The following is a 27,169-nucleotide window of genomic DNA, read 5'->3' as shown; positions in this document are numbered from 1 at the left end:
GCCTGGTTCCTGAACAGGCCGTGGACCAATACTGGTTCATGGCCCAGGCGTTGGGGCCCCTGACATAGACAATTCAAAACTAAGGCAATACTAAACTGAAAAACATAAAGCTTCTATAAGTACTGAAATTAAAGTAGCTTTGTATCCCTAAATTTTTCTACTGATAAAACTCTTGATAAATTCCGTTTAGTACAACAGTTGAAAATGTTAATTCTGGAAATGGGCTGCTCAGGTTCTATTCCTAATTCTGTAATTTGTGAATTGTAGAATTCATAAATCCTATATGTGTGGCCTAGGGAAAGTTAATTAGCAGTTTCTTCACCTTTAAATTGGAGTAATAGTTCCTCAACACAATGAGTTTATTTATATAAATTATTCAGAATAGTGCCTTAGCACAGGATAAAATTTCAGTAAATGTATCTTATTATCATAAAAGCTGAACTCTTCTCATTGTCTGCCATATCCTGATAGGCATGTGGGGAAAGGGAATTCAGATGATGGTTGGAAATCTGGAAATTCTTTCCTCTCTTTTGTAATTTGCCTATAAGTGGATCCAAATTGATTGTCATGTAGGAGAACTGCCAGATGCTTTAAATGATTTAATTTCCGATAAATTAATTCCATTGTTACTAAAAACTTCCTGCTTTTACCAGACTCTTAAAATGTCATAATGTTGGCAGAAGCCTGCAATAATTCTGCCAAGTGGGGTGGTGGGTGCACTTCAAGCTTGTTGGACCACTTGAATTAGTTGTTCACTATGCCCTTTTGGGTTAAAACACTTTTTTTCCCTATGTAATAGCATATGCAGTTCTCAATATTCAAATTAGACACGTTTGTGATATACAGTTAATAATCCATTCTATATTTGTGAATTTTTATTTATTAAAACAATAAAAAATATTAAAATTTATATTTAATTTTTTTAATTTTAAAAAAATTATATTTAAGTTAAACATATTTAAAAATTTATATTTCAAAAACGTGTATAGATTCACTTCCATTCTTGTATAAATCACATGAAAAGTAAAAATAAGAGAACAGTCTATGATTGTGAGTAACACTTATAACCTTAACCTCAAATGTACACATACCAGCTGAGAGAGAACATATAAAGTCTTCCCTTATTTACTTACAAACCATAAAACTTCAGCCAAGATAGCCTCTTACCACCTGCAAAATAGGAATAATGATAGTATCAGTCATTGGCTTATTGTAAAGATTAACAAGAGCTGTATGTAAAATGCTGATAAAGCCTCTGACATATGGCAAGTACTTAATTGCCATTGTTGTTTGAAGATGATGATTTTCTCTTAAAGGACCACCATCACTATTTCCATTTCCAAATGCACTTCCCAGCTCACTCATATTTTATCCTTTTCATTATCCATTTGCTAGTATGACATAGTATTTCTAAGATCACTGCCTTTTAACTTAATTTAGTGAGATTAATAAATCTTAACATGTATTGAGTACTAAGCATGCTAGGACATTTCATATATATGTTCTTATGTAATCTTTACCAGATCCTGGTAAAGAAGGTGATTATTTTCAGAGTAAATTATTGTAGCCTCAGAAAGAGTTAGTGACTTTACCACAGTCACTCAGCCAGCAGATGGCACAGCTGGAATTCAATCACTGGTGCCTATATTGCTTTTTTCTTCATTGAGCAAAAAATATTGACCCCATTTAGATGTTCTGGTCAACATGATTCAAAGTCTTCCTTGGCTACAGTAGCTAAGAGAAGGTGCTATTATTACTTTACCTTTCTAAATGTAAACTAAACCTCCAACTTTATTTCTCTGGTCTTAATTCCAAGCTACTTCTTGGAAATTATGCTGACATTATGGTAGGTCACAAGTACATTTTAACTTACTAATATCATTTTTAAGTGAGGAAATATATGTATTTTAAATGGAATCTCTCAAGTGAGAGAAAAACATCAAAAGCGTAAGAAAATATGTCATATAAAGACCCTGAGCCTTATCTTTTCCTTTTTCAACAGATATGTCATTTCAGCACCAAAAATATTCCGTGTTGGAGCATCTGAAAATATCGTAATTCAAGCTTATGGATACACTGAAGCATTTGATGCAACAATCTCTATTAAAAGTTATCCTGATAAAAAAATTAGTTACTCCTCAGGCTATGTCCATTTATCCTCACAGAATAAATTCCAAAACTCTGCAGTCTTAACAGTATGTATTTAACCTTTATTTTCTTTACATATACAGAATATCTCAACAAAAATGTGTATAAAGTTTGAATATTGATAACATAGAGATGCAATCACTTACTCTACCACTGTGGGATTATTAGATGATGTCAGTTACTCATGATAATATAAGTGAAAGAGAAAATTCTAAGCAGAAGCGTTATGTCTGCTTTTTGAGCAATGCTTGTAAATTTCCACATTCTTACTGGAAAATAAAATTGTACTAATGTGAAAATATTTGGAAATAATAGAAAATACTTGTTTGCCATGAAAATTGTTATTGGAAAGAAATCAATAACTATGAATATGATTTGATCTGCAGTACATTGCTCACAAAAACCCATGGATATTATTGAACATTTGATTGGACACTAATATTCTACAATTATAGTTTCAAAAATTAAATTTTTTTTATTATTAAAGTGCATAGCTCTCATTGACAACCTGCAATTAATAGAAAGAACAACCTTGATCAAATAACTCTTTCTCCTATTAAGATATTGTAGTACAGATTGCTTAGATACATACCTGCAACTTATTTTTTACTCAAAATTCTAATACTTAATAAAGAAAATCAAAGAATATCAAAGACATAAAATGGGTTCTGCAGTTCATTTAGACCAGAGTTTCTCTAAAGTGAGTTCTTTATAAAGAAATTAAAAATCAAATTTTAATGAACAGCTTAAAATTAGAATTATATTGATTTTATAACATTTTGAATTTATTTTATAAATTTGTTTTGATCTTTTAATTATATAAAAATCATAAGATTATATCCAGTTTTAAGTTTGTATATATTTAAGTAACTTTGTAATAAAAATGATTTTGATTATGTTATAAATAATAAAAAGTCAATGCTGGGGGTCCTCCTTGACTTTTGTCCTTTAAAAGGGGAAGGCATATTACTCATGTTTGAGAAACACTGATCTAAATAATTTCTAATCAAACATAGAAATTCTTTCATTAATGTTCTTCGAAGTAAATGCTCATCTCTCTTAACAAATTCTTCCACTTACTAGGTTTGTTAACAATTAAAATTCATTTATTAAAAGTGTTACTTTTGAGGCACATGCTTATAATCCCAGCCACTTGGGAGGCTGAGGCAGGAGAATCACTTGAACCCGGGATGCAGAGGTTGCAGTGAGGCAAGATCGCACAGCTGCACTCTAGCCTAGGCCACAGAGAGAGACTCCATCTCAAAAAAAAGAAAAAAAAAAAGTTACTTTTTGTATCAGATAAAAGACATTCTTTTATCTGATACAATGTATTTGTGGCTGTTACTTTTAAATTTAAATCAATCAAATTTAACTGAAATTTAAAATGCAGTATCTCAGTTGCACTATCAACACTTCAAGTGTTCAATAGCCACATGTAGCTAGTGGCTACCCTAGTGAACAGCATAGATATAGAATATTTCTGTCATCACAGAAAGTTCTTTAAACAGTGCTGACCTATATGGTTAACTGAAAAAGTAGATTAAGGTGGGGGAATCATAGTTGGTACATACTTTAACCATTTAATTTTATTGTAACAATATCATGTATCTTTATTTGTCAGTTGTTTAATGTTGTATTAAGGTCACTTAAAAGTGTGGGTCTATGAATTGCAGTGTCAAATCTCATTTATTATGTGTTACAACTTTTTTTTTTTTTTGAGATGGAGTCTCGTTCTATCACCAGGCTGGAGAGCAGTGGCGCAATCTCGGCTCACTGCAACCTCCACCTCTCAGGTTCAAGTGATTCTCTTGCCTCAGCCTCCTGAGTAGCTGGGACTACAGGCATGTACCACCACACCCAGCTAATTTTTGTATTTTTAGTAGAGATGAGTTTCATCCTGTTGGCCAGGATGGTCTCGATCTCTTGACATTGTGATCTGCCAACCTTGGTCTCCAAAGTGCTGGTATTACAGGCATGCACCACCTCGTCTGGTCATGTGTTACAATTTTAGCAGATCATCTTTGTTCTATAGTTTCTTTCTTTCTTTTTCTTTTTTTCTTTTCCTATTTTTTTTTTTTTTTTTTTTTTGAGACAGGATCTCATTCTGTCACCCAGGCTGGAGGACAGTGGCACTATCTTGGCTCACTGCAGCCTTCGCCTCCCAGGTTCAAACAATTCTCCCATCTCAGCCTCCCAAGTATCTGAGATTATAGGCATGCACCACCATGCCTGACTAATTTTTGCATTTTTAGTAGAGAAGGGGTTTCACCATGTTGGCAAGGCTGCTCTGGAACTCCTAACCTCAGGTGATCTACCTACCTCAGCCTCCCGAAGTGCTGGGATTACAGGCGTGAACCACTGTGCCCAGCCTAGTCTATAGTTTCTGTTTCTTAAAAGGGAAGAAAGAACTTAAAGGCACTTACAAAGCAATCTGGGTGCAGAATATTTATAGATTTTTAATGTTTTCCAAACTTTTTAAATAATTTCACAAAACTAATTCCACAGCAGTCGGATTTTGTAATTAACTTTTATCCCATTTTTCCAAGGCCTAAATTTTCATAGAGACATTTTCTTTTTAATCACTTTTTGTGTATTAGATTTACATATCATTGAATGTAAAGGGAATAATTACAAACATAAATTGGAAAATGAACATCTCAAATTATGGGAGCAGAAGTATGTGAGGTAATACTAAAGGTCCAGAGAGGTTGGGGTTGGTGTCTGATGCCTGTAATCCCAGCACTTTGGGAAGCTGAAGAGGGCGGATCACTTGAGGCCAGTAGTTCAAGACCAGCCTGGCCAACATGGTGAAACTTCATCTCTATTAAAAATACAAAACAAAAACAAAATTAGTTGGGCATGGTGGTGCATACCCATAATCTCAGCTACTTGGGAGGCTGAGGCTGGAGAATCACTTCAACCCCGAAAACAGAGGTTGTAGTGAGCCGAGATGATGCCACTGCTCTCCAGCCTAGGCAACAGAGTAGGTGAGACTCCATCTCAAAAAAAAAAAAAAAAAAAAAAAAAAAGTTTAAGGGTCCAGAGAATCATCAGGAGGTTTCACAAAGGGAATGAGGAGCATGGGGTAATCCAGCAAACTAATGAGTGAAGGTTTTTTAAAGCCTTTTATAGTAGTAGTTTCACTAAATCTATATAAAATTTAGGAAACATGAAACCAAAGAGACTTTCAATTGCTTAAAGCTAAATTTTTATTGTGTAATTAGACACTAAAGGGCTTTGGGCAAAATTTATTTACTCTTCTTGCTCCTGTATCACTTTTTAAATGATTACATATACATACTCATGAGATTACAGTGGTATTTAGAAAGTTAATGTGTTTAATAACTTTAGAATTATTATACTTATTATTATTATTATGTAGAACAATTATAAATTGTTTTCCATCAACAATTTCTTTTCTAGATACAACCAAAACAATTGCCTGGAGGACAAAACCCAGTTTCTTATGTGTATTTGGAAGTTGTATCAAAGCATTTTTCAAAATCAAAAAAAATGCCAATAACCTATGACAATGGATTTCTCTTCATTCATACAGACAAGCCTGTTTATACTCCAGACCAGTCAGGTAGAGTATAAGATATTTCTCTGTGTGGGGGATTTGACTCTATATTGTAGAGCTTTTTAACACTTGAAATTGAGTGGAAATAGTTTTTAATATGCTCAAAAGAATCTCAATTCCCAATGACACCTATATTTTCAAATATTTAATAGCATTTTAATTTTAAATTTATGGGGAAAGTGCTAAATAAATTACAAAACCAACAATTACATTATCTGCCCCATCAGTTATTTTTAAGTAGAAAATGGTTTTTCAAAATTGTAAAATGTCATGTTAGATCTTATTTATTAAGCAAATAGACTTAATTGAAACTGTAATTTGGCAATGGGACAATAATTCATTATAGAACAATGTTCATTAAAAATTCCACTGAGTCTGGAGCTAATCCCCAACTGGAAAAATAAATCTAACCCTAGGGGATCAGATGTTTCAGCAGAGACTAAACTAGATCACAGAAAAATATGGATATTAATTTTCTTTTTTTTTTTTTTTTTTTTTTTTTTTTGAGACGGAGTTTTGCTCTTGTTACCCAGGCTGGAGTGCAATGGCGCAATCTCGGCTCACCGCCACCTCCGCCTCCTGGGTTCAGGCAATTCTCCTGCCTCAGCCTCCTGAGTAGCTGGGATTACAGGCACGTGCCACCATGCCCAGCTAATTTTTTGTATTTTTAATAGAGACGGGGTTTCACCATGTTGACCACGATGGTCTCGATCTCTTGACCTCATGATCCACCCACCTCAGCCTCCCAAAGTGCTGGGATTACAGGCTTGAGCCACCGTGCCCGGCCTGGATATTAATTTTCAAAGCGGAATCTACCTAAGAAAGTTTCTGTTAGAACATTGTTCTTCTGTTAGAGGCAAAAGGGGAGAATAGCCAATCAAAATCATGTGAATAGGAATGACTGGACTTATTTCCAACAGACCAAAGGTAAAACACAGAAAAGTGTGAATGCTGCCCAATATATTCACGTTTGCAAAGCCTTCCATTCCCTTTTCTCCCTCTCACCATCACTGACTTTTAAGCACATCAGAAACAGAATATGTGAGATGTATATGTGGGAGGGAGAGGCTATGCAATTTCACTAATGATATTGTTGGAGCAGGACAGAGAAAGGAAGTGGGGACCAGCTGACTTTGTTGAAAAACTTTGTACACAGTAGATATTTGCTAAATGTTGGTTGATGTTGATAATGAGAATAGTGGGGTGGAACTGGGCTGCACCATTACCATTTCAGCAGGAGCATTTGCTATGATCAGCTCAGAAAGGAAAGGCCTAGAGAGAGTAGAGATATTGCTATCTGCTTGGCCAGAATATCATTGCCAGAATACTACCATCTCTTTACTCCAAGAGACAACTTGGTATGCAAGGAAATGTTCTCTGCTCACAAAGATTGGGTCCTTTTAAATATAATCATACCTAGAAACAAGCCTATCATCTCCCTTGTCCTCTTCCTACATTGAAGGATACTTCATTGCTTGGATCCTGTTGACACTTCCCACAACTTAAGGTCATCAGTCATTGTCCAACAAGCAGTGTAATACCCAGAGCCCGGGATCTTCTTTAGTTATCAAAACTTTCCTTAAGAATGGCTTCATGTATTATTTCTCTATCAGGACTTTACTGTAAGAAGATGTAATATCCAGCCAGGCATGGTGGCTCATGCCTGTAATCCTAGCACTTTGGGAGGCCAAGGCGGGTGAATCACTTGAGGTCAGGAGTTTGAGAACAGTCTGGCCAACACGGTGAAACCCTGTCTCTACTAAAAATACAAAAATTAATCACATGTGATGGTGCATGCCTGCAATTCCAGCTACTTGGGAGGCTGAGGCACAAGAATCACTTGAACGTGGGAGGCAGAAGTTCAGTGAGATCGTGCCACTGTACTCTAGCCTGGGCAACAGAGTGAGACTGTCTCAAAAAACAAAAACAAACAAACAAACAAAAAAAGATTTAATATCCATATCCGTTCTAATCCTAGAGGAAAATAAGAGACATTTCCTATAAATATTGGCCCATTTCTGAGAGGTAGTGAAGTATGGTTAAAAGCAGACTCTGGAGTCAGATTGCCTGGGTTCAAATCCCAGCTTGAGCTGCTGTGAGCTACATGACCTTGAGTGAATTACTCAGCCTTTCAGACCCCCACTTTCCTCACCTGTAAAATGGAGACAATAATACAACTTACCTCACAGAGTTGTGAGAATTAACTGAATTCATATGTGTAAACCACTTAAGATAGTGCCAAGCACACAGTAAGCACTAAGAAAGTGTTTTTCATTATTGTCTATGGAATAGCACAAAGCCATATTTGCACAAAAGAAAAAGAATTACTTAAAAGTATTTTTTAGTGGTCTTGTTATTTATAGCTGTAATGTCCTGATCAACACACTTAATCTGAAGGTTCTTCAGGGATTTTTAGTGTAAGCGTCTTTAGGATAAAGGCTTAAATCTTCAAGTCTTTACTAGATAAAGGACTTTAGAATATTGGTCAAAATCCTTCAATTTCATAATGCCTGTGTCCTGCCTTCTTCTCCAGCTTTGTCACCTCCTATGGTCCCACCCTTTACAGATGCAAGCCAAACTGACCTCCTTTCAGATGCTTTCTTACACCGTTTCCCCATTCACATTAAGGCCTCTGTAACATGCCATTGCCTCTGCACGGTACATTCTTGCCCCTCCTTTGCCTTGTTAACTTCTATTTCACCCTCACATGTCATCACAGACCCTTCTAAAGGCAGCTTTCCCTGACCTCTTCAAATCTCTCTCTTCTGCATGCTCATAAGGCCAGGCAAATATCCTTTGTGGCACTTTACACCCTGAAATTTTACATATAATTGCATTTGCTTCTCTCCTCCACTCCATTAAAAGATATCCATGTCTGATTTCTTTCACTACTGTGTCTCAGTACCTAGCATAATGCCTGGCACATTAGAAAGCATTCAAACTTTTTTAAAAAAAATTAATAAGCCATATCTTTTATTTTTTTATTTTATTTTATTTATTTTTTGAGATGGTGTCTCACTCTGTCGCCCAGGCTAGAGGGCAGTGGCGCAATCTTGGCTCATTACAATCTCTGCCTCCCAGGTTCAAGTGATTCTCTACTCTCAGCCTCCTAAGTAACTGGGATTATAGGCGTCTGCCACCACGCCCAGCTAATTTTGTATTTTTAGTAGAGACAGGGTTTCACCATGTTGACCAGGCTGGTCTTCAAGTCCTGACCTCAAGTGACCCACCTGCCTCAGCCTCTCAAAGTGCTGGGATTATAGGCATGAGCCAGTGCGCTCTGCTAATAGGCCATATCTTTTATATAAAAAATTGTATAGATCTTGCCTCCACTGTACCATCACTGTGAAGACAAGATTAATTTTCTAACCTAAACACAAACTGGGTTAAAAACTAGCCAAATAGTAGTCATAGAAATAATAATAAAATAAAATAATAAGCATGTATTGATTACTTAGCATGTGTCAGGCTATGCAAAAGCTTTGCGTTCTTTAATTCTCACAAGGACACTATGAGCAGACACCAGTATTCCTATTTTACAAGATGTTAACTAAGGTTTAGAGGGATTAAGTATCCCACTCAGGGTCATACTAGAAAGTGGCAGAGGCAGGAGTGAAACCAAAGTTTTTAATTCCAGGGCCTGTGCTCTTAACTTTTATGACATGCTGCCTTGGGCAGCTTCCCAGTGATACTCAGGCCTGAACTGGGTGTGTCCAAAAAGCAGGAGATAGGATTTGTGGTGGGAGACAGGTGTGACTGGAAGGAGAGAGCAGAGAGTAGGGCATTTACTGAGCACATTGTTTTTATCTTGTGAACTTAGTAAAACCAGTGTTAATGTGGCTTCTTATATAGAACTTTGCATAATCCTGATCTTTTAAAAGATACTGGGTTTATGGTGCCAGTTCTATTTTATTTTCTGGGTGAAGTTTTGGCCATGAAATGGCTTGAGCATTAGCAATACCCTAGAGAAATTACAGAATGTCAGTGGAAGGAATTAGATCTCTGTGTCTCAAACAGCTGTGAGTTAAAAGTGAAACAGATGCTTTTGTTTAAAAAGTAGGGGTCTATTAACTGACAGAAAGAAATGGAAGAGAACTTACAATTATTGAGCCCCTGCCATTACTCTTTTAACAATGAGAGAACAATTGTAGGATCTGGCTCAATAAATATAACAAAACTGTACAATTCAAAGCTGCCTTTTGCAGTAAGAGCTAACTTGGAGCCTTGTTGGTTTTCGTAAGGGAAAGAGTGTATGTCTGAATTAAACTCCCAATTTGCCATTAAAATCTTCAATTCTATTATGGACACTGTATTATGTTCCCCTATAATCAAATGGTGGACGTCACTGTTTTGCTACTATGAAATTTTTTATAAATAATGGCCTAATTACAGATGTAATTAATTTCATACTGTGGATGTGTTCTCAAAACATTGTAGGTAAATGCATTTTAATAAAGTGAACTGTACTTTAAATCCTCTAAGAGAAATAGTTCTTTAAATGAATCCCAGAGGATTCTCTTAAATAAAAGAATCTTTAGTAATGTATATGTCTGCAAACTAATTTTTCTTTCTTTCAAACATGGACTTTTGTATATTGAGTTTTTAAAAGGAAGATTCATTTCTTTTAAGGATGGATGTTTTAAAAAATCAAAATATCCTTGTGTTTACCAGTTTTTGATGATATCAATTATTCTTACAGTAAAGGTTAGAGTTTATTCATTGAATGATGACTTGAAGCCAGCCAAAAGAGAAACTGTCTTAACTTTCATAGTAAGTATTTCATTTCTTTAAATAATACTTTAATTCATTTTTTCAGGACAAGAATATCATTTTATAACCCTGTTCTCACACTACACTGAATCAGTCAGTGTTCCATAAATGGTTATTGAACATCTGCAATGAATATAGTATCATAGATCTATACCTCTGTAATATATGTATGCGAAAGGCTGATAAAAATTAAATTTCAACAACTTGAAGAATTTTGAGCTAAACCATTTAAATACAACCTTGGTGATTTCCTTTTTAAAGAACACCCACCAATCACTAAGAATTGATTGAATATCCATTTAACTATAAGATATACAAAATGGATATATCTATGATGTATCTATTATGTGGAAGATTTTTGACTTGTACAATTTAAAATAAAGAATTATATTTCATGACACTTACTCTTAAGAAACATAGAGTTTAATAACTAATATACTAACACATAAAAAATCTTGCTAAACCATGAGTTAAAGATCAGCAGTTATTCACCATTTATCAGACATGACATATATAACAGATGATGTGCATTGAACTCCCACCACCTCATCCAATTTGTGTCACACATCTCAAACATTTTTGTAAGGAAATAAAATAATACAACTAGTTATAACTGCTCAGTTATTAACAGTAGGTTTTCTAATGGTCCTTCAATATAGGCGGCAGCACTTTTTCTGCTACTCAAAAAAAGCAAAACAACAACAACAAAAAACGAAATAAAATCTTATCAGAATGCACGTGCAAAAGAATAGGTACTAGCGAACAAAACCATACTAAAATATAAACCAAATAAATAAATTATTCAATAGGACAAATACCATGAGCTCAGAGGGAAGACCAATGAGAGGTGAGAGTGGGGGATATAAAAATCCTTCTCTGGAATGCAGTAGATAAAGTGAACCCTGGGTTAGGTGTCAATGAAAGGAGTTGACATAAATTATTTAAAAATAGTGAAGACTTTCCCATGTAAGAAACAGAGTCAGTTAAGCTATGGGGCAAGAAGAAATGAAAGAAAATAAAGCTAGTAAATAAACTGATTGACCGATAGAGTATCCGAAAGAGAACTAAGGAGAGCAATGTCAGCTCAAATGCCCTGTTTCTATCAGAGAATGCTAGGGGTGTAGACATATACTCTTGATCCAGTGTCTTCATAGTTGAACTTGAGTGATGCAGAATCCTGGCATAATGTGGAGAAAAATGAATGCCAGTCATCGCTTGTAAGAGCTGCTCCCAGAAGAAAAGATTGAGGAAACTGATCCCAGACCTGTAGGAGTTACTATAGAGGAAGTATCCCGAAAATAGTACCTGAGAAAGATGACCTTGGAAGAATTGTGCACAATGGATAGTGGGATGAAGAATAGCCATAAAAATAATCAGGTATAAGTGTAATTCTTGTCCAAAATAGGCTTCTGTAAGTTTTACAATTAATTAAGAAAAAAAAGTATCTCTTAAATCCAACTGTGAATTTCAGTCATGTTAAATAGTGCTAAGTTTTTGTGTTCAGGTTTTTGTTTTGTTTTGTTTTTGAGAAAGGGCCTTGCCCTGTCATCAAGGCTGGAGTATAGTTGTGTGATCATAGCTCACTGTAGCCTCAGACTCCTGGGCTCAAGCCATGCTCCCACCTCAGCTTCTTGAGTAGCTAGGTCTACAGGCACCCATCACCATACCCTACTAACTATTTAAACAATTTTTGTAGGCTGGTCACAGTGACTCATGCCTGTAATCCCAGCACTTTGAGAGGCTAAAATGGGAGGATTGCTTGAGCTCAGGAGATTGAGACCAGCCTAGGCAACATAGTAAGACCTCATCTTTACTAAAAATAAAAAATAATAATTAAAAAAATTTGGGCATGGTGCCGTATGTCTGTGGTTCCAGCTACTTGGGAGGGTGAGGTGGGAGAATTGCTTGAGCCTGTGAGTTCAAAGCTGCAATGAGCTATGATCATACCACTGCACTCTAAGTTGGGTGACAGAGCAAAGCCCCTGTCTCAAAAAAGTTTTTTTTTATACAGGATAGGGGTCTCACTTATGTTGTCTATGTTTATATGTTGAGTTAAAGCTGAATTGGACCTCTCTGTGTAGTCCAAAGAAAGTCAAAACCTCATTTCAATAATTTGCTCACCCAAACACAAGATAAAGTTTATGGGGAAGCTTTATGAGAACTATCAAGTTTGTTTAACCATTTGAGAGTTTTACCAAGCTGAAAATGCCCATACTGTACACTTATAAAACATCTGCATAAAAAATATAGTTTATAGAATATTTGCTTTTGAAAGCTTCAAATGAACATATATAAAAATTAGATTCTGGTATTTATAAAGCCTGCCAAATTCACATTTAGTTTATCAAAAACCTCAGTTTTTGTTTGTTTGTTGTTCTTTATTTTTTTCAGCCCTGCAAATTTTTTGTTGTTTTCACATGTTACACTTCATCTTTTAGATGTACAACAGAGTTGAGTCTCTTCAAGGTAATGAGGAGAGATGGGGAATATTGGAAAAAGAACAAGGGAAATAGCTGAAATTAACCATATTTCCCTTCTATAATATTTAATTGGTCTTCATCCTTCATATTTAATTTGAAGACATGGGTATTTGCCTTCAAATATTTAATCTACAAATATTTTTGAGGGTGTTTGTTTCATTCACAGGACCCTGAAGGATCAGAAGTTGACATGGTGGAAGAAATTGATTACACTGGAATTATCTCTTTTCCTGACTTCAAAATTCCATCTAATCCTAAGTATGTTAAAATAATTGTCAATAAAATTTTCTCTAAAAGCACATATGGAACTTTTGGTGGAGAAGCAGATAGCCAGTTAAAGGGAGCCACCTAGTGTTAATTAAGGGTGTCACATATGTGGATATGCAAACTCTTTTGAAGTCTAGCGAGAACTTAAGCTCTGTTCCTGGCAAAAAAATTCCAATACTTCTCACCCATTCTTTTTACGTATAGAAATAAAAATTTGGAAGAGGAAAAAAATAGTACCCAGGGTTTTTTTCTCATCAAAATCATAAACTTCTGCCCCTCAAAGTATCTAATAGATTGTCAGCTGAAAAGACTGGTGTGGCCTTGTTCCTTGCTTTGGTTACTATAAAATATGGTCGTCTGTAGTTTTTGCCTGGATAAACTACTAGCAGGCAAAGTCCAAGAGGGAAGGAATTCTCAGAGGTATATCTATTATTTGGCCTCACACGAAAGGATTTAAGAAAAAGTTTAAAGAGGATTCAGTGTAATAAATATTCAGTGAACACATTCTTGGTATGTGCAAATCACAATAGGAGGGAGAAATACAAAATAAAGAATCCACAGTCCCTGCTTTCAAGAAACTTATCATAGGCCAGGTGTGGTGGCTCACGCCTGTAATCCCAGCACTTTGGGAGGCCAATGTGGGTGGATCACCTAAGATCAGGAGGTTGAGATCAGCTGGTCAACATGGTGAAACCCTGTCTCTACCCAAAATACAAAAAATTAGCCAGGCGTGGTGGTGGGTGCCTGTAATCCCAGCTACCAGGGAGGCTGAGGCAGAAGAATCACTTGCACCTGGGACCTGGGAAGCAGAGGTTACAGTGAGCCAAGATCGCACCACTGCACTCCATCCTTAGCAACAAGAGCAAAACTCCATCTCAAAAAAAAAAGAAAAAGAAAAGAAAAAGAAAAAAAGAAAAAAAATATATAACAGAGCAGAATGAATAAGACAAGTGTACCTATACATGACTGCACTATAATTTTAGAGCAACATCTTTTTATGGTCATTTTCCTCTGCCCTCTAAAGAGGAGTTCACAGTTAATTCATTGTACTAAAATTTTTCTAAAACTTTGAATTGAATTTAGGGGATTTAAGTAACTTGGATGTTTTTAAAATTCTGTACATTCTTAAAAATGCTACATGGTCCATAGTGCAGAATTGGACCTATTATTTTATTACTGTTATCATTTCTCCAACTTCATCTTGTGCCACTTGCCCAATGGCAGATTATGTGCCAGCCATGAAGGTCTGGCATGTCCAGTGCTTTCCTACCTCTGTACCTTTGCACATGTCTTCCCCTCTACTTAGAATGGGCTTCACCTGGCTCTTCATAAGCCTGGCTTCTTTTCATTGTTATGACCCAGAGTGGATGCTGCCTTTACAAAAAGGCTATTTCTGGATGCACGATCTAATGTAATCTCTTGCTTTGTTTTACTCCCTATCTCAGCATCTTGTTTATTTTCTTCATGACACTTATCTCAATGTCATAGTCATTTCTTTACTTGGTTGCTGGCTTTTTTATTCCCCACTAGCTTATAAACTCCTTAAGGCAGGCCTTGTCTGTATTGCACACCAGCAGTTCAACATAATAGGCCCTTGATAAATATTCATTGAATTGATGATGATGGTAATAATTATTATTATAATACTATTAAAATTTGTAGACTGCATAGCCAATCTGAAAGGTAGCCTCAATATGTGTATGTATGTATGTGTGTGTGTATATATATATATATATATACATACACACACACACACACACACACACACACACACGCACACACTTTTTTTTTTAAACAGAGTCTCACTCTGTCACCCAGGCTGGAGTGCAGCGGCACCATCTTGGCTCACCACAGCCTTGACCTCCTGGGCTCAAGCAATTCTCCCACCTCAGCCTCCCAAGTAGCTGGTGCTACAAGCACACACCACCACACCAGACTTCTTTTTATATTTTTTTGTAGAGGAGGGGTTCACCATGTTGGCCAGCTGGTCTCGAACTCTTGGGCTCAAGCGATCCTCCCTCCTTGGCTTCCAAAGTGCTGGGATTACAGGCATGAGCCACTGTGCTTGGCCTAGTATATATATTTTAATAAAGGTTGTTAATTAAAGCCAGATCATTTTTGTCTTTAAAAAACCATGCTTTGCTTCCAACCATAATTTCATTTTTGTGAGGTGTAAATTTTATCATCTGGATAAACTTGTCTTATATGTTTCTCGAGACATTATTATGGATTTTGTACTATATTTTGGATTTTAGTATTATGTTAGCATAATTAGGCTCCAAGATTAAATAAATTCTCAGAAATCATAAGCTCTTCAAATCAAAACTAATGACTTCATTAAGATAAAATACCAGGAAAAATTATACAATATATGAAAAACTAGTTACTAAACAATTTGTTACCTATTATCCTAAAAATGCTCAATTACTTATTGTTTAAAAATCAGTCACAAATAAAATATATTACTTAGGTTTTATATATTTTTGTGTATTCTTCCCTCTTTAAAACAGAAATTTATTAGATCTCCTCTGAGTGAATTCAAAACATTTGATGACATCTGTAATTTAAAATATTTTGCTTCCACAGATATGGTGCGTGGACGATCCAGGCTAAATATAAAGAGGACTTTTCAACAACTGGAACCGCCTATTTTGAAGTTAAAGAATATGGTAATTTCTGACAATTAAAAGTTTTCTTATAAAAAGTTAGTGTTTCCAATAATTCTTTTTAATAATGTAGTTAATGCAAAATTATTCCTAGGTGAAGATGAGGCAGCTCGCTGGTATGGCTAGAAGTACTGACTAGGGGTTGGAGGGTGGAGTGGTAGTTGAATGCCTGGGTTCTAGTTCCAGCATGCCTTTAGCCTTGAGCAAGCAGAGTAACCTCTGTGGACTTGTGTTCCCCATCAGAGAGCTGGAAGAGATCTAGTCCCCTGAAAAGCTTGACTAGTAAAGATCCTTTCTAGAATTGGGATTATTATTAGGAGAAACTTAAATAGGTGAGTGGAACCCAGTAAGACCAATAAATGATTTACTTGAGTCTTAAAACCAATTAGTGACAAAACAAAAACAACAATTAGGCTTCCTTACCCCTAGTCCAACACTATTTTCTGGCTCCTAAATTCCCAGTATATTAATTTGAATATGTAAAATATTCTTATTTTGAAATAAATTATATTAATAGACTAACAAGTAATATAAATAGTTTAATTTTTCTTTTCTTATACTAGTTTACTAGCGTTTCTGTGTGCTCTGCTACCAAAGTTAACTTTCTTCTGCTTGAAGCCATTTTTTATTCCCTCAAGAGATTCATAATGACATGGAGAAGAATAAATACTGACAAATTTTAACAATTAACAAGGGAAACAGTGACCAAACAAATTCGTTATGATGAAACTCAACCTTAAATATTACAGGCTCTCTGAAACATATAATCCTAACCCATCTCCCTTCTTCTAAGTGTCTTTGCTATTTTCTCTGTATATCTAGAATCCACTCACCTCTTACTATCTGCAGCCACTCTCATTGATTTATCAGTAGTCTCCCTAATGGACTGCTGCAAAGGCCTTGTAGCTGATGTCTCTGCTTCCAAGCTATCTTGCTTGATATTAGCCAAAATAATCTTGAAATGCAGATCTCATTATGTTATGTCACTATTGAAAAGCTTTTTGTTTTCAAGGAGACTATACTCTAATGGAAGAAATAATCTATTGCCTATAGTAAATGCTGTAATCAAAATATAGGCAAAATGCTTCTAGATTGACCTCTGATTGGTGGAATAAAAAGGCTCTGCAGAGATATTGATGATGATGATGATGATGATGATAAGGTGGATGTTGTATTGATGTTGCAGCTTGTCCAAATATACCAGAAAGTCTAGCTGTTTGCTAGGCTTTAAAGTCTCCTTTAATAAAAATGGTAATATTGCCTCTTTGTTTTTATTTTCAGTCTTGCCACATTTTTCTGTCTTAATAGAACCAGAAAGTAATTTCATTGGTTATAAGAACTTTAAGAATTTTGAAATTACTATAAAAGCCAGGTAAGAACATTTGGGTTTGTTGTTGTTGTTGTTGTTGTTGTTTTTCAAATTAACTCAACTCTGGTTGATGATAGGTGCCCGAAGTGAGATCTGTGATTTATTAGCAAAGTCTGCTATGATTTGGGGACTAATTGATAAAGGAGACATCATGCTGATAATTGATTTGCTTATTCTGATTTTAGCTGATTCTGATTTTAGCTTTGTTGGCTACCCACTAGCAAAAACAAAGAAAAGAAAAGTGCCAAAGATCTAGGCTTGGGGTGTGTGTGTGTGTGTGTTTGTGTGTGTGTGTGTGTGTGTTTAGAAACTAGGATGACTTAGGAAATTGGGACTGAGATATGAAGCCTTCGCTTCCTGTGATTTTGAATGACTTAATCAGCCAGCTAATGCTGCATAACTACTTCAAAACCCAGTGCCTTAAAACTACCACCATTTATGAGTCAGCTGAGAAGTTCTGCTGATCTGGGCCAGGCTGGTGTCAGCTGGGCTCGCCCATGTACTTGCAGCCATTTGGTAGGTCAGCTGGGGGCTGGCTGGTATAGGAAGGTCCTGTCCATATGTCTGGTAGTTGGATGGGGCTAAAAATGTGTGTACCTCTCATCATCCAGCAGGCTAACCTGTAGCAGCAGCAGTGCTCAAAGAAAGGGAATGGAAGCATAAAAGTTCTCCTAAGCCTAGGTTGGTGCTGGCACACCATCACTTCCATGCATTCTTTCATCCAAAGCAAATTACAAGGTCAGCCCAGAGGCAATAGACTCCCCCCACACTTTGTGGACAGAAGGAACTGTACAAAGGTTGTGGATACATGGAGAAGTAGAGAATTTGAGGTTAGTTTTTCAAGCAGCCTATCACAAAAGCTTGTCATTTAAAAATGACAATATAATCTAGTTACACCAATTTATATAAATATGTGTGGGGCGCTCTTCTAAGCACTCAGCATAATCAGCACATTTAATCTTTATAACAACTCTATGCATTAATATTGTTACTATCCCCATGTTACAAGTGAAAAAAAACTGAAGTACATAAATGTTCAATAATCCACTCAAAATCACACAGCTAGTAATTTGCGCAGCCTGTCTGGTTCCAGAGTCCATGCCTCAAACATTACCCTATGCTGACTTTCTTATTTGCATTTATTTGGAAAATAGAATGTTTATTACTTGGTCTAAACAAGAATAAAAGGCTCAGTTGAGAGAAAATTATAGAAGCTGACTTCCTATAATGGGGACTATTTATTCAAACCATAAATAAGGAAAGTTAGCTCTTGCTATAGTATTATTTGCTGGGTAGAAAGTTTACTTTATTCTTACTTTAATTCTAAACTTAAAAGGAAAACATGCAGTTTGAATTTTTTATGAAGAGTATATCTCATATAACAGTGAGATTGGACATGTACCTTTTAAAGACATAAAAGAAAATAGAGAGTAGTTCCCCACTGATATTAAAATCATCAAGGAAATAATTTGGCCTATAGGAAAGGGCCCTGGATCTAGGTCTTGTGATCTTCCCAAGATCAATTCTTTCCATCTAGCACATAACTTTATTTGTGTGGCTTTATGAGGATGAAATGTAATAGTGGATGAAAGACACTTTAAAGTGCATCAAGTGCTTTATGTAATTTCAAATTGTTACATTTTATCTGAATCCTGTTATTGTAACCATGTTAGTAAAAGAGTTTTATGTTATTGTCTGACAGATATTTTTATAATAAAGTAGTCACTGAGGCTGACGTCTATATCACATTTGGAATAAGAGACGACTTAAAAGATGATCAAAAAGAAATGATGCAAACAGCAATGCAAACCGCAGTGGTAAGATGTTAAGACACTCACACCTACAGATGCATTCAGAAGTGAGAGATGGGAAGCTACTTCAAAACCATCTAGTCCAATACCCCAGTTTAGATAGGTTGAAACTTAAAATCCACCATTGGCTTCCCATTGCCTTTAAGGTAAAGTTGATTCTCCCTGGCATCAGCCTCCCTTGCCATCTGATCTGATGCCCTTTCCTCTCTCTCTCCCTCCCTTTTGTGTTAATCACTCCAATTTCTCTAACTGACCAAAGTCTCTCTTGCCTCCAGGTCTTTACAATATTATTTCTTCTGCTTGGGAATGTTCTTTCCCATTGTCCCTTTCTGCCCCTTCTTTGCCTTGCTAATTCCTTCTCATTTCAACATTGACAGTCTTTCTCTGGGAAGCCTCCCCTGACTCTTCTAAACTAGGTTAGCTGCCCCTGCTGTATGGCCTCCTTTCTTAACACATTCTTCACACTTCATTGCAGTGGTTCTCAACCAGGGATGATTTTTTATCCCACAGGCGATATTTGGCAATGTCCAGAGACATTTCTGGTTGCTATTGGCATTTAGTAGGGATAGGCCAGGGATGCTGCTAAATTCCTATCATGTGCAGATTAGGCCCCTACAACAAAGAATTATCCTGTTCAAAATGTCAATAATGCTGAGATTGAGAAATCCTTCTTTATTGGAATCCTTTATTTACTTTTCTATCATTTTCAATATTAAACTACTTGTGAGTTGGGATCATTTCCCTTATATGCCCGGAGACAGCATAGTTTCTTGCAAGGAAATATTCATGAAGTTATTTGTCCATAGTTTAGGGCTAGTGACTGCTGGAACAGAGATTAGAGCGCTGGTTCCCTTTCCCTTATTCAGCATGCTTTACATTATACCACAGATGATATGAGTTCATGTCATTTTTGCTCACTTTTGCATATTCATGTGGTTTGCATCATCAATCATTTATCCTCTACAGTCTTATTAATTCAAGACATAAATTAAATGCATTTTTAAAATGCAAAATTCTGTGCTAGACACTGGGATTTAAAGTTAAATAAGACAAAAATGCCTTCCCTCAACTCACTCAATTTTATAAGAAAAAATAAGGCAAAATTTACTGTTATGTTAATAATTAAATAACATAATATGACTTAACCCCATATCCCCTTGTTCATTGTATGTTTTTTTGTTTTTGTTTGTTTTTGTTTTTGAGATGGAGTCTCAGTCTGTCGCCCAGGCTGGAGTGCAGTGGCACGATCTCAGCTCACTGCAACCTCTGCGTCCCGAGTTCAAGCAATGCTCCTGCCTCAGTCTCCCGAGTAACGTGGACTACAGGTGCATGCCACCATACCTAGCTAATTTTTTATTTTTAGTTGAGACGGGTTTTCACCATGTTGGCCAGGCTGGTCTCAAACTCCTGACCTTGGGTGATCTGCCCACCTCAGCCTCCCAAAGTGCTGGGATTACAGGCGTGAGCCACAGTGCCTGGTCATGTGTTTTTAAATTAGCATTTAAATTTGTAAGCCATGAAGTACAAATTAAATCTTATAAAAACCAACAAACTCTCAGTTAAGTGCAGAAGTACGCTGAGAGGCCTAGAAAGATGAATGATGACTCAGGATTGGAAGAAGGCATGTTTGTCAGCTAGTACCAAAAAGACCTGTTGGACCATGTGATGTTCAAGAGTCTTCCACTTCTATAATTCTATTCAAATAATTAGAAAATAACATCCTGGGCTTAATTGTGGACTCGGTTTTCTACTTATGGCATTAAACCATTCTTCTGACATTTGCCTTCAATTTAGAGGCTAGGAAAAGCAGATTTTTAAAATTTTTCCTTACAATTTCTTCTCTGAAATAAATCTTTCGTTTTCTTCTTTTAAAAAGTTGATAAATGGAATTGCTCAAGTCACATTTAATTCTGAAACGGCAGTCAAAGAACTGTCATACTACAGTCTAGAGGATTTAAAGGACAAGTACCTTTATATTGCTGTAACAGTCATAGAGTCTACAGGTAAGAGTGTGTGTGTGTGTGTGTGTGTGTGTGTGTGTGTGTGTGTGTACGTGTGTGTACGTGTGTGTACGCTTTGTTTTGAAAAATATTTAGACAGAATTTTAAATTTATTAATAATTTCTAAATTTCTATAATTATTTCACATTGTATTTTCTTTCGTAGTTAAATATAAGAAGTAGCTTTTCATATAGTTATAAAAAGGCTGTAGAGCTCTGCTTCTTTGTAGTCATTGGGCCAGCCATTGTGTCCCTATTACCTTCACTTCTGCAAAAATGGAAAAACAGTACTCAATTTATATCTTAAGTAGTTCTGCACGCTCTCTGCCTTGACCATTTGGCACCCCCATGTTCTCACCTGGTGAAAGTCAAAACCAAAGTAAGATTATGTATGTAAAACTATTTGATAAAGTACTATACAAATAAAAGGTATTACTATTATCATTATTATAGTCTACACAACGGTGGAGTAAAACTGAATGTTTCCTAAAGCCTAATGTTTTCAACATTATTTTAATGTTTCTTCTTTTTATTTTTTCCTCAATGCATTTCAAATAAGTTCAGTTTAAGCAGTATCTATGAGATATTTAAAGTGTTGCCAAACACCCAGGCTTACAAACATGAATGATGTATGATCCCACCACTAAAGTGGCTTACAAATCAGCATCAGGTATAAGACAGGTAAAGAAAGAGCTGTTGAAAGAAAGAATTCCATATAAGCTCTAAGCAAAATATTAATGCACTAGCATTCAGAGGAAGGCAAGCTTCTAGATGATTGTTGAGCAACCAAGAACAGTGTTGTGAAGATGATCAGTCTTAAGAAAATAAGTAGGCTTTTGAGGCAGAGTTGGCAGACAGGGTGAAACAGAAACTCTCCATAGAGAGGGCAGATGCAAAAGGGTAGATGGTGAAGCTTAATTTTTGAGGACAGCAGATCATCCAGTTTGACTGAAACATACGATATGTATAGAGAGTATTAGAGATGTAATATTGGAAAGGAGTTTGGGGATATTAAAGCTTCAAATGTTATTCTTAATAGTTTCACTTAATCTTTAGCTAGAGGGTAACATTATTGGGCTCTTGCCAGTAGACCTTCAAGGGTTCTTTCATTTTTATTCTTTCCTTTCTTTCTTTTTTTTTTTTTTTTGAGATGGAGTCTTGCTCTGTCACCCAGGTTGGAGTGCAGTGGCAGAATCTTGGCTCAGTGCAACCTCCGCTTCCTGAGTTCAAGCGATTCTCCTGCTTCAGCCTACCAAGTAGCTGAGATTACAGGCATGCACCACCACACCTGGCTATTTTTTTTTTTCCATAGTTTTAGTAGGGACAGGGTTTCACCATGTTGGCCCGGCTCATCTCAAACTCCCCTTCAGGGTTCTTTCTACATCAAGCTCCCTTTTTCTGATTTCTCTTCATATATTTATGCTCTGTGAACACCACCTCCTCCACCTCACTCCACCCCACCTCTGTAGGCTCAGTCCGTGGCCTGACCCTTCCCTCTCTCCTCAATCCCTTGAATATAGTCAACTGAAACTAGGGCCACTGATGAAAAGTGATGTCCCTTCCTAGCATCCTTGCTCAGTCCAGTCCTATAGCTCTATTTCTCCAAGGGCTTCTCTACATACGAGCTTGTGCTTAAGACCTTGGAAACTCCTGATATCTAAACTCTTCTCTGCAGTGCCCCTCTGAAGCAAGACCTGTGTCCCACTTCCTACTGTCAAATTAATGAATGCAAGAAGGGAGTGAGTGAGTGAATGACTCTGTGGAGACATATAGAGAAAAAATGGATATCAATACAGATCATGATACTCCTAAAAACTGTCAACATGATGCTTGTCATTTCCTTAGGTGGATTTTCTGAAGAGGCAGAAATACCTGGCATCAAATATGTCCTCTCTCCCTACAAACTGAATTTAGTAGCTACTCCTCTTTTCCTGAAACCTGGGATTCCATATTCCATCAAGGTAGATGGGGTGAGGGGGTAGATCTTGATACATATGATCATCTTGTTCTGTTCATGGAAAACATGTGGGTGGCAAACAAGGTAAGAATGTGGCATGGGAAGTCACAGAAGGAGCTTATTCTGTGAAACCTGCCTCTCCTGGCAGACACAGACAGGGACAGGAAATTGCAGGTCAGCTGCAGCCTTGGCAGTGACTTCAAAAGTTAGGGCAAGATAGGCTTGTATTAGGCAACCCTAAGTAAGCATTGCATTAAATTATATGTAAATAAAATCCCCTAAGTCTCTAGTTCAAAAAATACAACATTTGAAATTATTTGGTGGCAATTTCTTAAAAAGCCTTAAGATGGAGAGATCATTCCTTGAAAATAGACTCCTTTCTCTCACTGCTTTTTTTTTTTTTTTACCTCCAGTGTGTCTCATTTGTTTCCCTCTGTCTCTGTGTTCTCTTTATGCATAACTCTGTTCAATCTCTTGTCTCTGTATTGCTCTCTGTTCTTTTCGTTTTTGCTTCTGTCTGCCCCTGAATCTTTTTTCTTTTTATGTTTACTCCTTCTGCTTTCATTTTTCTCTCCTTCATCTTCTTTTTGTCTTCTAAATGCTAATAGTATAGAATTGAAACATTCATGTGGTTTTTATCTATTATTGTATTACATACTTTATTATAAATAATGTATTTCATTATGTTTATTTATTTATTTATTTTTTGAGACGGAGTTTCACTCATGTTACCCAGGCTGGAGTGCAATGGCGCGATCTCGGCTCACCGCAACCTCCGCCTCCTGGGTTCAGGCAATTCTCCTGCCTCAGCCTCCTGAGTAGCTGGGATTACAGGCTCATTATGTTTATTAAATGAAAATCTTTATTCCCTGCCCTTAATTTAGAAAGCTAGAGCAAAAAAATTTTTTTGTTTTTTGAAAATGTGTTACTTTTAAAGATCAACTTAAGTACAATCAAAGTGTGTTATTTATTATTTACTGTGGGTCATGGGCTTTTAAGGAAAAAAAAGGATTTACCAAGCCCAAAGCAAGGTTTGGACGTGCTCATAGGTTCTTATATACATATACTGTATATATAAAATAATATATAACAAAGTATCATGTAATGCATATACAGTAATGTGTAACAATATGTAATAAAATATATACATATAACAATATTATATAGAACAAAGCTTAAAATACATAAAATATTTTACATTAAATGTATTTTATATAAAAATAAAATAAACTATATCTGTATGGAATTGTACATATATACATATATATATATATGTAACAGTGAGAGGTAGATGTTAAAGGAAAAAAGGCGTATCTGTTTATTGTTTCTCATATTCAAAGGACTTATTCCCAGAAGTGATTGTCTCATTTTCTCCTTTATCCAGTCCTAACCTAATTAAAGAAATACAGAAGTTAGATAACAGAAGACCTTATCTCATCTACTTCTTGACTGACTTAATAGAATGATATTTATGTTTTTAGTCTGCTTGATTTATGGGAGAATCCATTCAAGAATGATTTAACAAAATAGAATTAAATCTTTCTATAAGCTGAGAACACACTTCTCTTTACTAAATTAAACATAAGTAAATCAGGTGTGGTGGTATATGCCTATATAGTCCCAGCTACTTGGGAGGCTGAGGTGGGAGGATTGTTTGAGGCCAATCGTTCAAAGTTGCAGTGCGCTATGCTTGTGCCTGTGAATAGCCACTGTACTCCCACCTGGGCAATATAGTAAGTCTCTGTCTCAGAAAAAAAAAATAATAAGAAAAAAATGCATAAATAATTTATACTTTGGCTGGGAGGAAGGAAAATTATTTCAGAATTGTTGTGCTTTGAAAGAAGTAATGAGCTGTTGAAACAGATTTGGACTGTTTTGACGAACAGGTGCAGGTTAAGGATTCGCATGACCAGTTGGTAGGAGGGGTCCCAGTAACACTGAATGCACAAACAATCGATGTAAACCGAGAACCATCTGACTTGGAGCCAAAGAAAAGTGTAACACGTGTTGATGATGGAGTAGCTTCGTTTGTGGTTAATCTCCCATCTGGAGTGACGGTGCTGGAGTTTAATGTGAGCTGAATTCTCCTGTTGTGTTTTGTAGGACAATGTGTACTCTTGACTGTATGTTTTGGCTAGTGTGCAGAACAGATGCGGCAGATTTTGTACATGAGTCCAGTGAACAGTTTCATAATTTTGCTTCCAAGACAAATGAGTTCCAGAGACAATCTGCTAATCCATTGAATGGTGCTTGAGAAAGATAAATATATCAATTTTTTTTTATTTGGGAGTTAATTATTTTCTCTTACACCAATAAGACCATATTAGACTCTAGAAGCTTCAGAATAGGTATAGCAGTGCATATGAGTGTTAGGAATATTCTCTTATTTCCCCTCACTTTTAATCCCCTGAAGGGCCACAAAAGGGTAAAAAATATGGAAGTCTCCCTTTTTTCTAACTGCAGAAACCATTCTACTTTAGAGCTCACTTAATAGTCTTCTCTCTCAGCAATTATTATTCAAGTTCCCAACCTCATAAGCAAGTTAATAACACAGGCCAATGACTGCAGCATGCATATACTCACTATCATCTACTGAGCACTTAGTAAGTACTAGGCATCATGCTAACAGCTTTATGAAGAAAACATTAAAAACTATTTAATTAGCAGGATGAGTTATAATATTATCTTTGCTATTGTGTGGCTCAGGAAATAGAGGCTTCTAACCTCTCTTTTGATTAAATAATTTACCCAGAATTAATAAACGGTGGTACTGGTATGCAAACCAGTGTATATCTGACTCCAGAGCATGAGCTAATAACACTTCTGCTGTCTGAGGGCAGATATTGCTGCCATGATATCATTTCTTCTCCACCTCATGTTTATAAGCACCCATCTGTGCCTCTATTTCACAATGAAACTGGGCCAGATAGTCTCTGAGATGTTCATTCACAGCTCCTGTCCCCAAGTCCTCAAGAGTTAGTGCTACCTCCCCACTACTTCCCTTCTCCTACCCCCATTTCCCAAATGCCTAGACATCTCTCTGTAATCATTCCACGGGAAGAGAAGTCCCCAGCTTACCATGACATTTCAGGAAGACCATCAATATTTATTCCTGGAGCATCTTTCTCTCTTCATTTCAGACTTTTCTGCCATAGCCCATAATCCTGTCATTCTTGTCTGTAGTCTTTGTAAAGTTGTTTGATACCATAGCTGTATAAACACTGGAGTAATGAAGGTTTTTTTTCCCCCTTTAGCATTTGGTATTGTGAAATTTAGAAATTTATAAAGCAAAGAAAATAATTTGAAAGGTATGTTTTGTAGAAAGCATTACATCACAGTACACATGTCTTTTTGAAATTTCCCTTTTCAGGTCGAAACTGATGCTCCAGATCTTCCAGAAGAAAATCAGGCCAGGGAAGGTTACCGAGCAGTAGCATATTCATCTCTCAGCCAAAGTTACCTTTATATCGATTGGACTGATAACCATAAGGCTTTGCTAGTGGGAGAACATATGAATATTATTGTTACCCCCAAAAGCCCATATATTGACAAAATAACTCACTATAATTACTTGGTAAGTACATAATGATGGATTTACATCTTATTCCCCCAGCTGGAACATTTTCCTTTACCTCTAGAGAAGCATTAGAATGATTCTTTATACTTGCATTTACAAAGCACTTTTGAGAACGTCATCTAACTTGAATATCAGTTTCTCAAAAAACCTTCGAAATAGGGCATGATTTTCATGACCATTTCACAGATGAGGAAACTGAGAGACAGAGAAGTTAAAAGACTTATGATGGTCACTTAGCTGGGAAGAGGAAGATTTTCATTTGAGCTGAGGACTCTGACTCCTGTTCTAGTAACTCTTTTTACCGAGGAGAGCCTGGTTATTCCAAGACAGAACCTGATTAAATCATGTTGCCTCTGCTCTCTTTCATGGCCAAAAATACATGCCTAGACCCAGTTCAGGTAAGTGCATTTTACTGTCAAAAAAGGGAGAAGTGAAGTCCTCTCCCGAAAGTTGAGTCCTATCTTGCCTGTTCCGATTCTATAATTCAGCAACATCCCTATTGCATCATTTATATTAAACAGAGGTGGATCAATCAAGCCTCCCCC

At 36.3% G+C, this 27,169-nt stretch overlaps 1 protein-coding gene across 2 annotated transcripts in view; it reads left to right on the top strand.

Moving 5' to 3' along the window:
• Nucleotides 1-27,169, top strand: part of C5 (complement C5) — a 106,181-nt gene that overhangs the window by 2,001 nt on the left and 77,011 nt on the right. For both annotated transcript variants that reach the window (XM_032251481.1, XM_032251480.1), the window contains exons 2-12: nucleotides 2,003-2,195; nucleotides 5,572-5,734; nucleotides 10,428-10,498; nucleotides 13,145-13,236; nucleotides 15,832-15,914; nucleotides 17,193-17,283; nucleotides 18,983-19,097; nucleotides 20,968-21,094; nucleotides 22,936-23,051; nucleotides 24,934-25,119; nucleotides 26,418-26,621. In XM_032251481.1, coding sequence (XP_032107372.1) covers nucleotides 2,003-2,195; nucleotides 5,572-5,734; nucleotides 10,428-10,498; nucleotides 13,145-13,236; nucleotides 15,832-15,914; nucleotides 17,193-17,283; nucleotides 18,983-19,097; nucleotides 20,968-21,094; nucleotides 22,936-23,051; nucleotides 24,934-25,119; nucleotides 26,418-26,621 — 1,441 coding nt within the window. The remainder of the gene's footprint in view (nucleotides 1-2,002; nucleotides 2,196-5,571; nucleotides 5,735-10,427; nucleotides 10,499-13,144; nucleotides 13,237-15,831; nucleotides 15,915-17,192; nucleotides 17,284-18,982; nucleotides 19,098-20,967; nucleotides 21,095-22,935; nucleotides 23,052-24,933; nucleotides 25,120-26,417; nucleotides 26,622-27,169) is intronic.

Source organism: Sapajus apella, unplaced genomic scaffold (assembly GCF_009761245.1).
Source record: "Sapajus apella isolate SASKATOON/1434 unplaced genomic scaffold, GSC_monkey_1.0 scaffold76, whole genome shotgun sequence".
NCBI classification, from domain to species: domain Eukaryota; kingdom Metazoa; phylum Chordata; class Mammalia; order Primates; family Cebidae; genus Sapajus; species Sapajus apella.
This window is presented reverse-complemented; position numbering and strand designations above follow the sequence as displayed.